Source organism: Pangasianodon hypophthalmus, chromosome 16 (assembly GCF_027358585.1).
Source record: "Pangasianodon hypophthalmus isolate fPanHyp1 chromosome 16, fPanHyp1.pri, whole genome shotgun sequence".
NCBI lineage: Eukaryota > Metazoa > Chordata > Actinopteri > Siluriformes > Pangasiidae > Pangasianodon > Pangasianodon hypophthalmus.
This window is the reverse complement of record NC_069725.1, coordinates 8,357,965-8,377,257: the sequence shown is the minus strand read 5'-3', so window position 1 is coordinate 8,377,257 and position 19,293 is coordinate 8,357,965. Positions and strand designations below refer to the sequence as shown.

Genomic DNA, 19,293 nt, shown 5'->3' with positions numbered 1-19,293 from the left:
AACCTTCCATGTTTTATGTAATACGAGCAAATGGTGTGCTAATGTTAATGTTTGTTTAGATGATGATGATGATAATGATGATGATGATGATGATGATGATGACAGTGATGATGATTGTTGTTGTTGTTACTATTTTATTCATTCAGTTATATACTCAAGTAATTACAATCTGACTTTAAATTAATTTGCCCTGCTTTGTACAGTTATACCAGTTGAAAGTTGTGTATATCACTTAATGTTGCTTGCATGTATTTTAACTGGGAAGCAGAGTCCAGTTCTGCAATTTTGTGAGGCTGTGATGCATCCTGGGAAACTGAGTTCAAAGCCATAATCTGCGCTGACATGACAGTTACACAGTAAAGCTTTCTCTTCTCAAATCTGCTGTGTTATTTTTATTGTCTTTTTTTGTAAAATTCTGTAAAATTACAAAATACCATTGATAAAATATCAGTCAAGAATGTCTGTAAAATAGCTTCACCAGGCTGGAGTACCAGTTCAGCCAGCTCCAGGCTTGTCTAAGCCCCATTCACACACAGGAATATTTCTCATTATGAAATTACAATATAAATTAAAAATGAATGTAGAAGATCATTATGCTCTCCTTTGCCCATTAAGCTCTTCTGGACTGGAGGAGAGAGAAGACATGCTGTGTTGTATTGATTCAAACACTGAAACAGTCCTTTGGTTGTTTCCTGGCATGATTTTTGTAGCACAAAATCATAAATTACAACAAGGTTAATCCACGCTCAGTGTTTACACTTGTGACATTTGAAAGACAAATTATTGCCGAAGCAGTTATTGTACGGTTATTGCTGAAAGCTTTTGACTTTAATTTCCCTGTCCATGAAGGGTCGTTGAAAGTAGGAGCTGCTATTATCAAAAACTCGGCAGCAAAGAACATTGTAAATCAAAGGGAGATTGCAAGAGTTATAATGGAGACCGATGATGTTGTAACAGATGTGTGTGAGCAAGGTCAATGTTCCGTAGCAGAGCTTGCGCAAGAGAGCCATGGCCTCCACATACTGATGTTTTAACAAAAAACAGATGCAAAGGCTGAGTAATATTGCTCAGAATATTGAACATAAACTCTTATGAAGAAGTCAACAAGAAGTCAACTGATGCTGTTTTGAGGGACCACAAAAGGGAATTCACTAACAACTGAAATGGATGTGGAAGGCCACATCTGCAGGTGGCCCTGAACCACATGCAGAGAAAGCCAAGAGTATTCAAAAAGACAGAACTACTAACAAATGATGAGGGGAAATAAAAATACTTAACATATATAGTTGTAAACTACTATATAATAAGTTATTAATTATATAATTATATTATATATAAGAATTCCATTTCTGGGGAAAAAAAATCCTTAGTTCTTGGAAGTCAGACTGTTTGGTCATGTAATATGATGTAATTGAATTTACACTATATGGCCAAAAGTTTGTGGACATCTGACCATCACTCCCATATCTGGGTCTTCTCCAAACTGTTGCCACAAAGTTGGAAGCACACAATTACATAGAATGTCTCTGTATGCTGTAGCATTACAGTTTTACCTTCACTGGAACTAAGAGGCCCAAACATGTTCCAGCATGACAATGCCCCTGTGCACAAACCGAGCTCCATGAAGACATGGTTTGCCAAGGTTGATGTGGAGGAACTCGAGTGGCCTGCACAGAGCCCTTACCTCAACCCCACTGAACACCTTTGGCATTAATTGGAATGCTGACTGTGCCCCAGACCTTCTCACCTGACATCAGTACCTGACCTCACTAATGCTCTTGTGGCTGAATGAACACAAATCCCCATGACAATGCTCCAAAATCTAGTGGAAAGCCTTCCCAGAAGAGTGGAGGTTATTATAGCAGCAAACAAGGACTAAATCTGGAATGGGATGTTCAAAAAGTAAATATGAATGTGATGGTCAGGTGTCTGCAAACCTTTGGCCATATAGTATATACATAATATACTGCATTATACTTCTATATACAAAAAAAAGCTCAAATTATTTATTAAACTTCTGCTCATTTTCACTTCTGTTTTTGTTCTGCTTCAAAATAACGTAACAGAAATGTGAATTTAAGTATTATAAAGAGAAAACAGTAGTACCAGCAAACAGAAAAGTTGGAGACGTTAAAATGAGACAACGGCTTATTTGTCCTATAAACATGTCTGTAGGAAATTCCAGTGCATTGCTGAGCCTTGCTGAGCACCCAGAGCACTGCAATGACACAATGAATCAAGCCAAAGCATACACCTATTCTCCAAGTTCTTACATAAGATAATTATACTTCCAGGGTTATCTTAAGGGCTTTATGGCTATCTTAAGGGGTTTTGTGTATATGTTCAATAGTTGAAAGCACTCAGCTTTTAACCCGGTAATGCAGCACTCCTAGAGGCTTCAGTGCAGCAACAGCAGGTCATGCAGAAGTTGACTGTCTCAGATTGCTCACCAAAGACCTGATGAGAGTTCAGTGGGAGGACAGCTTTCACAAAGATGACAGCAGATCATGTTGAATCAAATCTCAATATTTTTTAGCATTACTCAGCGGGAGTCGTGGGAGAAGGATGACAGGCTTTTCCACACTCACTAGGGTCACTCAGAAGATATACTACCACAAGTGAACCCTAAACCCATCAGAATATGACCACCACCAGTTTAAATCATTCCCAGAAGAGTAGAGCTGATTATAATAGCAAAGGAGCAACCAACTCTGTGTTATTGTTTTAGAATGGACACATGCTTATACAGATTTACATGTGATGTGTGTGTGTGTGTATGTATATATATATATGTATGTATGTACATACACACACACACACACACACACATATATATATATATATATATATATATATATATATATATATATATATATAAATATATATATATATACAAATTTGCTTACATTTAATAGGGACTAGAAATAGTACAGAAACTTGAATATTAAAATATTCAATATTCAAGATATTGAACATTTACCCTCTTAGTTTTAAATATTTCAAATGTATATATATATATATATATATATATATATATATATATATATATATATATATATATATATATATATAGCCCTTTTGATGTCAGTGCCCAAAGTTCACCAAAAAAACTGGCTCACAACTCATTTGTGAATGACACATCATTAGTGTATATTTATGATATGACAAAGAAAATCCAGTTGTCTTGAGTGGTATTGACTGGAAGTCTAAAATTCAGAAGAGCAAACCATTGTTATGTCAGTGTGATTTATTGTTCTGACATTCTCTGCAGCATTAAACTAAGAGGTTAGGGCATGTTGGTCTTCTACTGTATAATTCGTAATAGCTCTGAGTACAAGCACTGTCCCAATCCATAAAGTTTACTCAGCTCTAGTTTTAGTATACAGTATGCATTTTTGGCTCACAAATGGGAACAGATTAGGGATGAGTTAATGGAGGCATTTTTATATTGAATACATTTTTGTTACTTAATGTATCCCACGCTCATCAGTTGTCCTACTTGTCCTGAGCATTTGCACCCTGACTGAATGTTGCTGATGTATTGTGAAATCTCTTGACATAGCAAATTCCAAAATATTAGCATGCATGCACCAAAACCATGGAAATATTTAATAGTGTTTGTGTGTATTTGATATTGAAAGTAAAAAAATATGTTGATGTTATTTTGTACTGTTTTGCTCTGTATTGGTCAGTGTCACACTGTTGGTATGAGAATGACTTTCCATCCTACACAACTATCATGTAAAGGAGAAGAATATCTGATATCTTTCACAGGCCACATTAATCAGGAACCTACTGTGTACTTGTATTATTTTAATGCCCCAGAGACTGTAAACCAGACAGCCACATTTCAGTTTGGGCAGACATATCAAACCTAGACATGAGAAATGATAATGGGAAATTTTGTTGCTAAAGGTGTTGAGAAATAACACTTCTCCACAACAGGGCCCAGTTGTGCTTCAACTGCACTTTTAATAAAACAGACATTTCATCTTCACAACAGCAATGTCTGGAGATGGAGAGGAAGGGGAAAGTGGGTCAGGGCTCTTTCTGCTGCCAGGCTAGATGCACTCATTTAACTAGAGTCATTTAAAAGGAGACCTGTAAAGAGTCAAGGAAAGACAAGGCAAGTGCTGAAGACTCTGTAATTCAACCAGTCATACTCAGTACAGCACAAGGAGCCCTGGCTGCTCACATGTTTCCCTCCCTCTCCTTTATTTACAGATAAAATTAAATACATTCATTTATTTCACTAAGTAACAAATCTGTCAATCGTTATTTTACAGAGATGTGTTTTCATCCAGTCAAACAATTCATATCATACTTCTGCTTTCAGACTTTTTATTTTCCATACTCCATTACTCTATTTTCCTGGCACATAATTTATTATTCATTTCTAACATTCCCTATCCCTGTGTTGACTTAAGTCCCATAAAACAATATGTAGAACTATTTACATGAGCAATCATCTTGAACTATGCTGTCACAAAACCACAATCATCATCCCTTCCCCCCTCCCATATGGGTTCCTAAATCCATTCCAATGAAACAAATGACCAAAAAAAGAAAATGAAGTGACGCAGTTCAATCTCACTGCCCCATTTAACACTGCATGTATTTGTTCCCTCCCTCCCACCCCCTCCAATTTTAAAAGTGCATGCCTAGACTGAATAAAAAAAATGACCTGTACAGAAAAAGACCCTCAAAATCTTACCAATGCCACTACCACTACCAACCCCCCACCCCCCCACCCCCCAACCTACCCCTCCCTGACCACCCCACAAACATGGCGTGTGGATAAAAGTTAGGATTTCTTTGTTCTTGAGTCTCAGTTTTTGGAATCCCAAATATTGAATTGCAACGAATGGCTGTAGAAAGTCAAAAAGGTGGTATGGACTGTATTGGGACTGTTGAAGAGGGTCTCTGAGGCAGCATTTAGTAATGGGGCAGTTAAGGGGGTAGTGTGGTTCAGAGTCAAAGGTGACGGGGGCTGGGATGACCGTTATGATAAAGCTTTTGCTTGATATGCACCATGTTTCCACTGGAGTCTTCCAGCTGTCGTAACTGTGTACGTCTACGGAGATCCCGCAAGTTGCAGAACTGTGGGAGCCAGGACCAGGATGGTGTGTCTGTGAAAGCAAATGAGAAAAAAATATATTTTATTAATATGCACCTCCATAGACTTGCATTACATACCTTGAAAGCAAAGCTAGTCTACTAGTGCAGACTTCAAGCCTCATGTGGGTGTCCCTATCTCTTAGAAGTCAAATCTAAAACCCTTAAGGGTACTTCAGATGTTCCTCTGTATGAACCTTTACATATCTTGTAAAGGTTCATACAGAGTGTTTCCCTTTAAGGAAGCTAAGAACCCTTAACTTTCCATAGAACCCTTAAAGACTACTTAAAGAAACTTTTTTTCTATGAGTGTAGGAGTGCAACAGTACAGTACTATCATAAAACATCAGTCATATCTGGCAAATCTGAAATAGTTAATGTTAGTGCTATACCATTATAGATAATGCCACACAAAAAAGAGAAAATGAACTTCCAGATGTGAAATTTATGAATATGTTACATATGTTTATATGTTTAAAACAGATCACCTTTTATACATGACAAAGTGAGAGAAATGTTATTTTTATAATATTCCAACAAAAAAACAAATGCTAAAATGGTGACACCATGTGGTTTCCCTTTTTAATACATTTCGACAAAATAATTGTTTTTCCAGGATTTGATTTGTTAGCTGTTTTTGGGATAGTAAAAATTATACTTATATTGACAAGCCAGCAAATATAATAGCCTAATTTAGCTTCTTACAAAAAAATAGAAAACCAGCTGGCTGTCTTGACGTGTCTCAGAGGAAGCACATGATAGACTTCACCCTCCGAGTTTGGTAGCTTTGTATGATAGGGGAGACCTAACTAGTGGGTAGGAATTGGTCAAGACAAAATTAGGGAGAAAACTGGGGGAACATTAAAAAAAAAAAAAAGTTTGTGTAAATGTTTGTGTAAGCCAAACTGAACTAAAATTTACAGATTTACAAAAGTTTCTGAAACAGTGATTTTCTACGCAGCTATGTGTGTATATTGATGTTTCAGCTAGTAAAATGCAAAGCACATTCCTGACACAGCTAAGTAAGTAGGTAAGTAAGTAAAACTTTATAGCACTTTTTGAAACCAAAGGTTACAAAGTGCTTCAAAATAATCAAGAAGGACATCAAAAATCAAATATAGCTCGTTTGCATTTAGTGACACCCACAAAACCCCATAAAAGGTCAAGTGCACAGACAGCTGGGAACATGAAATGAACTATGACGGTAAAGGCCAAAAGGCAAAAATGGAAGTTACAGTACTATGACTCACTTCTATGGCAATAAAAATATTTAATAATATATAATATTAATACTAATAAGTGAGCGCTAAATCTTCTGTCAGCTCAGGCATTTGTTTATGACTTCCAGCTATGCACAGACAGACCGGCCCAAAATTTCATATTCGGAGCCATTGGTTGATATAGATCATGCAGAATGTGCGCTGTGCAAACAAAAATAATAATTTGATTCATTTTTTAAATATTGTAAAACTTTTGTTCATTACACATGTGTTTTTCATCATTCTTAAATGATTATTCTCCATTGTTATTAAAAGAAAATCTTGGAAAATCATGCCATTATTATAATGAAATGCTAAAAACCAAAGTAAATTAGGTAAAATATTATTAGATAGCTATTGTTGTGAACTGTAGCTAAATAACAGATTCTCGATTTGGGAAAGACATTGCTGCTTCGAAACAGTTAGCAAGCTTACTCAGTCACGTTAGATAGAAGATAGAAAGCTTGTCAGAAAGTTCCACAGGGTGTCTGGTTCAGGAGCTGAATAAAGTTATGTTCTACAGATTGATATTTGTTGTTATAAATTGTGAATGAAAATGTCTTCTTTTTCCAGTTGCCCTGTTTTTCAGGGTTTTTTAGCGCTTCCAGGGCATAGTGGTAAAAAAACATTCCGGTATAGCCCACTAGAACACACCCACTTCCGATTTAAATCCAAATATGAAAACAGATAGGGATATTTTGAGCACTTAACAGATACAGATACAAATGATGGCACTGGTTATCCCCAATACATGTATAATGCTGAAAAATACCTCAGAAATATATGATTTCATAATTATTACAATGAACCACTGGTCAAACTATTAGAAATTTTTAGCTTGGCTGGTTCAAGCAATGGAGGGACTGGTAGAATAGCTACATTTACATATTATTTAGTCCAGGAAAAGAAAACATATTTAGCCTAGCTAGAAAGACTTTTCACAAATGTGCCATGTAATCTATTTCATAAAGATAAAAAGGCTACTCTTATGTCTAGGCATAAAAATCTTCATATCACACCAGTCTGATCAGTCAGAAGGTTTTGATTCATTTTCTTTAACTACAGGGCTTGGACAGTAGTGCCAGCTACTAATTATATCTATTAAGATATCTTTTCTATATTAATTAATTCACAATATGAACTTAGGAATAAATGGATTTTTAAAGCATGCTGTTGTTTAGCAAAGAAAAACATAACTGTTGATATGGTGAACCTTTCTGCAAGGAGATGTTTATTTAACATTTATGGAAGGAGTATGCAAGCTTTGTAACAGTAAGTTTTCCGTCACGGGCGAGTCTTCAGGTGAGAGGACTGCGTTTTCTAGTTTCTCTGTAACTAGACAAGCTGCATTTTTGTCTCTGTAGTGGCTGCAGGAGGTAACTTGTTTTGCAGAGATTCCAACATTAAATCTAACTATAAAGTGTTACAGGTATGACGTGTTGTTCATTAATAAATTAGAAATTGACTCTGATTATTTTCCTATGCCCTGATGTGTTTCATTCCTTACTTGCTACACACAAAAAATGCCACAACCACATAAACAGCTGAAAAATGCAATAGCCAAAGAGAGTCAACAGATCTTAACTGTAGTTTTTGCTTTTGCCATTTATGAAGATTATTGATTGAGCAGACATTTAATGAGATGTTATATACTGATAAATTTAATTTTGCAATTTTGTTAACTTTAATTTAATAACTTCTTTTATACATTGCCCATCTTTTCCTCATCTCTTTCTTCCCTTGTTCACTGAGTATGTTTATTTAAAAAACCCACTAAAGAGTAAATAAAAGGGGAAAAAAACAAGTTATACATAGCATATATGTACATACTTGCTACAGATTGCAACATGATTGCTACAGCAGATATAATCTATTCATTCATATTCAGTAATCACTTTATCCTGGTCAGGGTCAACACGAATCAAGAGCCTATCCCAGGAACACTGGGAGAGCGGCTGGAATACACACATACACATTCATACACCAATTCTCACCGATTTTAGCATAACCAATTCACCTATTGGTGTATTGTCTTTTTGAAGGTTATTGATTGAGTAGACATTTTAAGTGATATTATATACTGACATATTTAATTTTGTTTTAACTGGAGAACAGCATCTAAATTGATCACAGCATACGCATATGTGATACACAAATAACATACACACACACAAAGAGAGAGAGAGAGAGAGAGAGAGAGAGAGAGAGAGAGAGAAAGAGAAAGAGAAAGAGAAAGAGAGAGAGAGAGATCAGTCTGCCCTGCTGGAAGGAGGGGGTAGTTATTTATAGCAATCTAAGGGTATGCCATCCACAAGGACTGTTGTGAAGGGTATCCAGAAGAAGCAAATAAATAAAGGGCCATTTAAAATGAGTATTTTCACTAAAACCCCAAGCTCCAATCGACGCACATATAATTTGAATCTCTCTGATAAGCAGATGATGGTATGGCAGCAAAACAATAGATAATCTGGATAAACTGGAAAAGGAGACACCTTATTAGACCATGCTCTTTCACATTTGCACTTTTTAATTAGCAAAATACTCACAATATAAAACTCCAGAAGCAACCGTCTTGTTCACATGGGAAACAAAATCACAACATGGTAAATGGATTAACGTGAAAGGCAACGAGTGGAGGAATGGGTGGGGAGAAATGGAATTAGAGAATGGAAGAGCTGAAAGCAAAAAAAAAAAATCAATGTGTACCTCTCTATGCTCTGTGTGTGTGTGTGTGTGTGTGTGTGTGTGTGTGTACGAGTGTGTGGGGGGTGGGGTGGGGGGTTGTGGAGGGTGCTCACTCACACATGTCTCCCTGTTGCTTGCCTTCTCTTTCCAGCTGCTCTCTTTCTATTTATAGCTCTCACGAAGCAGGAGCGTGCAGAGGGACCGGAGGGAGAGAAAATGTGTACTTGTGTGCGTGTGTGTGTGTATGTGTGTGTGTGTGTGTGTGTGTGTGTGTGTGTGTGTCTGTGCTCACGAGTGGGAGTGGGGATATGACTGTGTCATTCCCCCTCTCCCTTCAAGCCTCACCTTCACTCCCCATCTAGGAGAGGCTAAATGAGGTTGACCTGCCATCAGCATCACGGAAAGCCTTGGAGAGCTCCACTACAGGGGCATCCCCACTACTTTTCATTAGCTTCAACCATTTATAGAAATATTTTTATTCTATGCAGACAGAAACGTCATCCCATTATAATCGTTGCTATTTTAAACCATATCACTACTGAAGAAAAAAATCCAGGACTTTTTTTAATGTGAGCTACGCCCATTTTGAACTATACCAACTATACATATCACAGGCAATTGCTTAAAGACTAAATGGGAAGCCCGGTTTCCCCTAAAATTTCATTAAAATGTTGCAATGAAATGTGTCTATATTATTCATCTGGGTGAAATTCAGTATTTTAAAATATCAGATATCTCACTGCAGTATCCACGCCACCTGTTTTTGGTGGACAGCGCAGTCTGCGTGAAAATGTCTGTAGAAGCCCATAGACACACCTCTGCATAGCTTCAATGGAATCCTATGTCACATTCAAGCACATTTTGTTTTAATGGAGCAAAAATTAACACCCACTGGACAACAGGAATCTAATGTGTCATTCTGGGTCCCTCCCACGGCTTTACTAGGTGTCAGTGAGTGTGTGGGTGGGTGGGTTTTGCATCGAAAAAAATATCTCAATGTTTATAGGACAGTGCGCGCTTCATAAATGCATGTTTGTCCTGCCCGGATGCATGGCTTCTCCATATGATGATTTGGAGAACTCACAAAGACCTCCCAAATCACTGAAACAGTAATGAACATGAGCATGCCTTCCATCTCAAACTTAAACATTTCAGCCCCAGTCAGACTCACAGAGTGCTCGGAACTGGAGTAGTCAATCAGTTGAGTAACATAATCCATAACAATTTTACACAACTAGTATATTATCTTTGCAATTTGTAAATAAATTGTAAGTATACATTTTTTTATTTATACGACCAGCAACCTTCCTCAGTGAAATTTAGCTAGCTAGTTAGCACCTTAGTTGCTTTTTAGCGTGACATGGCAGACACTGCTAATGTTGTTGACCTGATTTTGAAAAAGCCTTTTATATGCTCATACTTATGGATCCACAGACAGCTGTGCTTCCCCTATTTTAAATACCACCAGCCACCACTGACGTGTATATCAGTGTTATTCAAGCTACGCTGCTTACTACAGTATGGGTTGTTTAGTCATATGAATTCAACAAGGGTGACATTATATTATATTATATTATATAAAATTTCTCACAAATGAAGTTATAAGAAAAGGTACAAACACTAACCCTCTTCCTAATCTTAACCTTAATCTTCAGAAGGCTACATATCATCTGAGTCATGCAAATTGTTCAGAAATTTGCAATTCATTATACATTGCTCATCTCTGCCCCTTACGTCTTCTCTTTCTTTGAGAAAGCATCTTCCCCTGGTCATCCACAAAAGAGTAAATATAAGGGGAAGTTACAGGTAATATGTAGCACATGTATATGATTGCTACAGATTGCAACAACATGCTTTCTTTTTGTTGTCCTATTGTTTTTATTTTGTCATCATTTTAACTACCATCTACACAATATAGCTGTGAAAAAGCTTTTCCTTTTGAAAGAAGCACTTCCATTTCCACTCACGACATACAGTATAAATCTCTGTTCCTCAGCATCCCAGGTGACTATAACAAACAACTGCTAGGTTGCTTAGTGCTTTAGTTACATTGACGGAAAGTGTACTGTTCACTACAACACCATAACTTTGACACCATAACTATGACAGCAGCATAGGAAAAGCACTCTCTTCTACAGTATATAGCCTATGTACATATGTCATAACAGGAATATAAATCATGGATATAGCTCACTGCTTTATGGAGATAATCACAAATTGCAACCATGTTCTGCGTTTCCAAGTCTTTTAGTCAAATCTGTTAAACTATATAATTTTAAGAATTCTCAGTCAATTTCAGAAGGAAAAATTTGCAGTTTACTGGATAAAAGTTGCATATTCATATAGTCATGTCATAGGGCAAACTTTAGTCATGGTATGGAAGAGCAACAGTAAGAATCACTGTTCCTAGCTAAGAATTAGACAAAAGATTTTAATATGTGCCAGATTGTGCCAAAAAATACTTTACTGATCAGGAATTGTCTAGGTATTCAAAAAGAGTATTCATCAATGATCCTGACAAGGGCTGAAAACTGCAAAAGTAACAAAAATTGCATATATACGTATTTAAGCCATATGTAGAGCTAAGGATAATTTCAAACATATTGTAATCCCCACATTAAGTGTGAATAGTGTCTTGAAGTTCAGTCAGATCCCCATGAAAGAACATTTCAGATCACTTTTTGGTACATGTATTTACGTAAAGCCAATGTAGTGAGATCACCTGAATATGGTCTTTTTTTCTTTTTCAAAAGTATCACATAGATGTAAGTAGGAAGAATTAATGTCACTATGACTCCTCTCTCTCTAAAGGTAAAAATAACACTGCTGTTGAAAAACAGGTCATTGATTAAAACCGCCTGTTTCTCATACAGTACTGCACAAATCTTCTCAAGCATTAGTTCATCTCCCAACACTGTAGCGAAAATTCTCATTGTAAAATTATTGAATCCCTAATGACATCATTTGCTCACCCATTCTCCTACACACTGTCCAAGACCTCTCATTATACTACAGTAACGATGAGTAACAGAAATCTTTTGCATTCTTAGGACTTCATTAATCATGACACTGGACATGAGGGGTGTCAGTTTCAAGCTTTCGAATTATTCTCTAATCAGAAGAAGTGTTAGAGTGAATCACTTCCCACATATATTTATTTCACATTAAGCATCCTACACCATATACATCGATGGACATGCATCCTTTAGACATCATATTGATAAATGTATACAGCACATGGCTCCTTTACACTCACCATAGTAGCGGCTGGCTCTCCAGGCCCGCACAGCACAGTGTAACGCTCCGTCCAGCCACAGCAATAGCCAGCTGATGCAGAAGCCCAGCAACAACCCCAGCATGAGGTCCATCTCCTGCTTGGTCACGCTGTCACTCACAAAGTAGTTCTCCGATGAGTCCACCAACGAATGGTCCCCATCATATGGAATTACATAATGGACATGGTGTCTGAGAGAGAAAGAAAATATAAAGTGTTGGAGTTTGTAGAGTCCACTGGTGTAAAAGTCACCCTAGTAATTAAATAGGTAGTGAATAATTCATTGTAGTTATTGAATCAGATGCTTTATAATGAATAACTGAAAAATAAATCAGAATTGTAAAGGGTTAAATAGATCCCTTTGATTAAGAAAAAAAACATTAACACTTCATGGGCCCTACTTTAGAAGACATACATACTGTAATATAACTAGCTATGTCATAGAGATATTTTGTAATGATGATTTATATATAGCAGGTAGCATTCACGCCTCACAGCTCAGCAGGATCCCCAGTTTGATCCTAAGCTCAGGTTACTGTCTGTGTGGAGTTTCTTTGCATGTTATCCCTGTATCAGCGTGAGTTTCCTTTGGTTTTCTCCAACCTCCCAAAAACATATCTGTAGATGGATTCACTACTCTAAATAGCCCCTAGTTGTTAATGAGTGTGTCTGTGTGTGTGTGTGTGTGTGTGTGTGTGTGTGTGTGTGTGTGTGTGTGTGTGGGTGTGCATGTTGCCCTGCAATGGACTGGCATCCCATTCAGGCTGTGACCCTTCCTCACACCTAGGCACTAGATCCACTGTGACCCTGACCAGGATAAAATGATTACTCAGGATGAATTAATGAATAAATTAATGAATACCTGACTATTGTCATAAGCTTTAAGCAAATATCTATGAAGGACATATTTGCAAAATATCTATAATTGGTCAATGTTTCAGAATCAATAGTCTCTAAATAGGTGCTTTTAATTCCTTGTAATTAATTCATCCATCTTCAGTAACTACTTTATCATGGTTAGGGTCGCAGTGGAGTCAGAGTGTGTCCCAGGAATACTGGTAATGAAGAGAGGATACACACATTCACACGCTCATTTAGCATCAGTTATTAATATTTAGCCATTATACAACTTATTATTATTCAGTTCTTCATTTCAAAGTATATTATTCATTAGTCGTGATTAATTATTCAGTTACTACAGTGAAAAATACTGGATGCACTGAAGGGTACTGGGAGTTCAAGGTGGGACATAAAATGCTTCTCTTCTGGTGTTTATGTGGCATGAAAAGGAAACAAATGGAATATTGTGGAATATTTTACTTAAAACCTAGCAATCCTGGTTTCCCGTACCAATGCACAAGATATCTGGTTATTAAGACCATTAATTACCAGTTATTCCAGATTATCCTGCAAAAGGAATAGGTAAATTATTTGTCTTACAGCTGCTTGATACCACTTTAGTGAAACTTAGTACACACTGTGTGTTGCTTTACATTTCACAAATGACGGAGAAAGCAGTGGCCAAATTATGCAGTGCTAAATTGTATTTTTAAGAATATTTATACTGGTGGGTGGCATGTTGGTGCCATGGGTAGTGTTCCCACCTCACAGCTTCAGGGTCCCTGATTCGATCCTGAGCTTAGGTTACTGTCTGTGCATAGTTTTGCATGTTCTCCCAGTGTCCATATGGGTTTCTACCAAGTTCTCCGGTTTCCTCCCACCTCCCAAAAACGTACCAGTAGGTGGATTAGCTGCACTTAATTTCATTTAAGTGTGAAAGAGTGTGTGAATGTGTGTATGCATGGGGCCCTGTGATGGACTGGTATCCGATTCAGGGTGTATTCCTGCCTCATGTCCAGTGTTCTCAGGATAGGCTCTGGAACCTGACCAAGATAAAGTGCTTACTCAAGAAGAATAAATGAATGAAAATAAAAGTTATGATATGTTTGGAAATTAGAGATTCTAACCTTTAAAATGTACATCAGGTGTCTGTACCAACTGTAGTTCTTCAGATATTCTGTTATATTAAATATATTTTTTGATTTTGGACCCATCTGTGATTACTGAAGAAATTTCATAAGCACTAGATGAACTACTTAGCTAGATTGAGTTTCTAAAAACACAGAGATCATCACTAAGTGGTAGAGTGAGAATCACTTTACACATTTTCACTATAACAGTTAAGATGGTCATAACTTTACACTGCTTTTAAGAAAATGGGCCGCAATCTCATAAATCCCGTTATTTTTACTGACTAATATCCTTTGACCTATTTACATTACTGTTAACATCACTATTAACATCACTGGTGTACTGGTATACACACTTCTGAGTGTGGAATATCATGTCAGAATGTCATCACCGTTAAAAAGTATAATAAAGAACCTTTGCAGGAATCATCCCTGAAATTTCATAATGGATTATACAGTGTCTGTGGTGTGATTTCAGTCAACAAATTAGCTGTGCTGTTGTGCAGCAAGCACAATTAGCAGGTCAAAGTTGAGAATAATTTTAGGCTGACCTGATTCAGTACCCTTGGGTAGAGAATACAGGGCACTTAACAGAGAATTCAGTCGATTAGTCTACAGAGATGACAGTGTTGAGTAAATGGTAATATTTAACAGAGCATCCCCACTAAATACAAGCAGCCATTCGGATATACATTATATGGCCAAAAATTTGTGGACACCTGACCATCACACCCATATGCAACGATCCATTCCAGTTTTAGTCCCACTTTGAGACTTTAGCTCTTCTGGGAAGGCTTTCCACTAGGTTTTGGAGCATGGCTGTGGGGATTAGTCCATTCAGCCACAAGAGCATTAGTGAGGTCTGGTGTTCATCTCAAAGGTGTTCACTGGGGTTGAAGTCAGGAGTTGAGTTGAGTTCTTCCACTCCATCCTTGGCAAACCATGTCTTTATGGAGCTTGCTTTGAGCACAGGGGCACTGTCATCCCGGAACAGGTTTGGGCCCCTTAGTTCCAGTTAAGGGAAACTGTACTGCTACTGCACACAAAGACATCCTATACAATTGTGTGCTTCCAACTTTGTGGCATCAGTTTGAGGAAGACCCACATATGGGTATGAAGGTCAGGTGTCCACAAACTTTTGTCTATATAATATACAGCACCCTGCATATACTAATATACACTCTCAGAAATAAAGGGACGAAACTGTACTTCTCCTTGTTGCTGTGGTGGTACCACCTAGGGTATACCTTTTGTACCTTTGGTATATAACTTTTACCTTTAAAAATTAATCCATGGTACATAACTGGATCTTAAGGACCACTGATGTACCTTTAAAGCTTTACTCTAAAGTTATTAAAAAAAAAAAAAAGGTACTTCCACAGGGGAAAAATATTTGCTAAAGGTACAAAAGATGTACGCTTGATGGTACCATCCCAGCCACAAGGAAAAGTCCAGTTTGGTACCTCTATTTCTGAGAATGTAGTCTGACTATGACTATTACCACACCTCTGTGGAGGAATCCATGTCATTTCATTTGCATGTTGCATCTTTCTGCACTTTCTCCATTCATCTATGGACATTAGATTTCATTCAGTAGACTAATGATGAAGCCTCTATAATAATAATAATAATAATTTAAAAGAAAGAAAGAAAGAAAGAAAGAAAATTCAACTGACAAAGGACATTTTCTTCTTACTCCTTACAACCTTTTTGTCATCAGCATTTACTTCGCAAAGCTCAAGAAAGCTCAAGGCTGCACGTTGCGCATTGTGGCCAACGCGAACGCACCAGGCCATTAAATGAACTACGTAGCCTACTATAGAGCATATGGCTGTGCTTTGGAGAAACACACACCTTGATACGCAGAAACCAAGAAATCCCCCCAATAAACGCCACCGACACTGACAGATAGCTTGTAAATATGCCAAAGAATCGGTAAATCATCGCGCAGCCATGAGATCAGATGAATATGAGGCCTATAAGCTATCATGCAAGCATGTATGGATGGATATAGTGTATGTGCTACATTTAGATTGATGGAGAAAAACAGTCTTTTGGAGGAATGAAAAATGGTAGGCAGCATAAGGAATCCTCACAGGCCCCTGCTCTGTTTTAATAGATGAGAAACGATTAAAGGCGATTGATGACAAGGCTTCTGTAATAAAATAAATTCTTAATGAGCTTGATTTTTTTTTTTTTTTTTTTTTTTACCTTCCACAGTTGCAGTGGCAGACGCGGTCCTCCCCTCGTAAATGCGGTAGGATGTAGTTGTGAAAGCGGTCCAGCAGCGCGTTCATGTCCATTAGACACGCTATCGCCTGCAAAGAAGCATTCGAGTCAAGCTGGACATCATGACAACACTAGCACCAATCTGATGATATCATGAGCAAAATCCTCATGGCTATATAGCCTACTGAAAGAATAAACATATTTTCCCAGGCAAGAACCGGCTCGAGCTGCTTATTATTCCTTTAACATGGCTGTGCATTTATCAAGGTTGTGAATGGACTTTCCTCTGTCAATGCGCCTCTACTTTCTGGTGCTCTCAAATGTTTTTTTTTTTTTTAATTCTCACCCTCAACTTAACAATTGACATTGTTTATGGAGATGCTGGTGCGTATTTCTTACCATTACAACAGAAGCACCAAGGATCATAAAAATCATGGTGGTTGTGATCATATGCATCCAAACTTCCAAATGCGCCGCGCTCTGTCTCTCTTTCAACCCAGGGGAGCGTGTCTTTTCAACAGAGCTGTATGTTTAAAACACTAAACATACAGTGCTAAAAGAGTCTGTCCCAGGAGAAGACGCTCATGGATGCGCCTTTACTGCACCTGCCTGTCAGTCCTGAGCGCGGATCGGCGCATAAGGTTTAGAGTGGCCCGGTCTCACCAAACCCCCCTATATTACCCACGGTTTTAATGTCCTCTCCATTTAGCACTGCGCTGAATCCAGCCTTCAATTTGCTTGAGCTTCAGGACTGATGTTGAGCAAAGTGTCCTGCTCTGTCTCTATAGCTCTATCTGATGTTCTTTCCCCGCTGCGTTCCAGCACCGTTGAAAATTTCCCAGCGACGATTAGCAAGATCAGGGAGAGCTCTAGAGGTTTTTCCCCCAGCACACAGATCTGACTTGGAGTACCGCTTCTTAAGGAAGCGTCTGCTTGATTCCAGGTCTAGTCGTAATCCATGTCCGTGTTTCACTCCTTATCACACGCAAGTTGATCAAGTTGTGCTGAAAAAGCTTATCGATGCACCAGTGATTCCGGCCCAGCATTGATCTTGCTTGATAAGACAGGCGACACTAAGACAGGACTGGTCTTGATTCAGCCTCCTTCACTACTTCCACCGCATCTGCATCAACCACACACCCGGAGCCACACGCATGATTATACAGTCCTATTTCAGCCGTCGTGGTAGCCAGGGGCATTTTAGCTATATGACTGTGTGTGTGTGTGTGTGTGTGAGAGAGAGAGAGAGAGAGAGAGAGAAGGCGGGGGATGTGTGAGTAGCCTACAGAGGTGACTAAGAGGTGGCAAATATATCTTAATCATTTGCTTCACTCGAGCTCGCAAATCACTTTGAAATAATGAAACGGTTTGTGTGGGTTTTAGCTATAAGACATGTTCTACAGCAAGACCACACAGCTTTAACCTGCTCCATCCGCCCACTGGCTCGCTCTGCAGTTCATATTGCGCCATTTCAGTCGGTCTGGAGAGGAGCGTGTGTAGCCTCGCCTCCTTTGCTCTGGTATTCAGCAGGACCGCTGCATAGGATGCTCAGTGTTTCAGTGACTGACCAAAGACACGTAGATGTCAGAGATTCCCTCTTTCAATCCAATTATTTATTTTTATTTTTTTATTTTTTTATTTATTTTTCAAAAATGGCACCACAAGGTTTGTGAAGGGCCAGTTGAGAAATTGCAAAACTGCATTTTATTGCATACTATTTTCAACACTGTTCTTACACTATTACTGTTCTCAATCACTATTAAATTGGGTTTCATTTTTAAATGTCCAAACTTCCACTGATATGCTTCATTTCTTGAAGGTCAGTGACCCTCTTTGCATACAAGAGCACGACCACTTGCATTTCAGCACCCTGGATAGCAGCTACGATAAAGATTTACTGCATGATGCAGTAACCTTTCTCTCTCTCTCTCTCTCTCTCTCTCTCTCTCTCTCTCCTCAAATAGTAATACAGTTTGTGTCTCTCTAAATTGTGTCCTAGACTCCTTTCGTGTTTCGTTCACACCGCCCAGCTCCCACCTATCAGTGTTTACAGCTGGGCCTGGGAGGGAACTGAGAGAATTGAAAATATGTAAAAGACATACATTTAAAACATATTTAAAAGAATGAAGAAACATTATCCTTCAATCTGTCCAATGAGTGGAAAATGTTAAATTATCTACCTTCAGTGGTGGCTTGTCCAGTGAATGTTAATCTCCATAAAGTCCTTATTCACAACACCAAACATTTTAAATTTCACTGAAATACTAACTACCACTTTTGAGTAACCAGTGATATTTTAAAGCATTGCTCACCGTACTAGATGTTGTTCAATCGTGGAGCAGCACTCTCATTGCCCCACTTAGCTTCCATAGAGTTATTATTGCATCTAGTAGTCAAAACTGGGAACTGAACAAGCGCTAACAGAGGCCCATTGAGGCAGGAATCACACTATCTCATGCTCGGGGGAGGAGCAGCAGACAGAACAGTTAATAGGGGTAACCGGATTGGGCTAATTTTAAAATGGAAACCAAGATCTTATTTTACAGCAAATAATCAAAATTAAATTGCAGACATTGTGTCTATGATGTACAGAACCATTAAGATTGGGAGAGGGAAAGGGGTTGATGGAGTGGATAATATTTGTGCATCAGAAATGTATACCATGGTGACTTTCCCATGCAAAGGCTGGAAAAAAAAAGAAGAAAAATGTGTCTCACTTTTCCAATTGCCAGATTTTTTTGGTTAGTTTCAAGTGTTTTCT

General features: G+C 38.1%; 1 protein-coding gene across 1 annotated transcript; it reads right to left on the bottom strand.

The window, feature by feature from the left end:
• Positions 1-4,774: 4,774 nt before the first annotated feature.
• Positions 4,775-18,106, bottom strand: tmem240a (transmembrane protein 240a). The gene is made up of 4 exons (XM_034311704.2): positions 16,932-18,106; positions 16,515-16,621; positions 12,316-12,524; positions 4,775-5,129 (listed from the first exon to the last, which is right to left on the bottom strand). The coding sequence occupies exons 1-4, from the start codon at positions 16,986-16,988 to the stop codon at positions 4,975-4,977; spliced, it is 528 nt and encodes a 175-aa protein (XP_034167595.1). The 5' UTR covers positions 16,989-18,106; the 3' UTR covers positions 4,775-4,974.
• Positions 18,107-19,293: the final 1,187 nt, after the last annotated feature.

What these genes read in the sequence shown, in the direction of transcription:
- tmem240a (XM_034311704.2), bottom strand. Translation starts at nt 16,988, where the DNA reads ATGCATATGATCACAACCACCATGATTTTTATGATCCTTGGTGCTTCT. An exon ending in TTGGTGCTTCTGTTGTAATG is followed by an intron (nt 16,622 to 16,931) that starts GTAAGAAATACG and finishes GCTTCTTTGCAG; the next exon opens with GCGATAGCGTGTCTAATGGA. An exon ending in TGCCACTGCAACTGTGGAAG is followed by an intron (nt 12,525 to 16,514) that starts GTAAAAAAAAAA and finishes TTTCTCTCTCAG; the next exon opens with ACACCATGTCCATTATGTAA.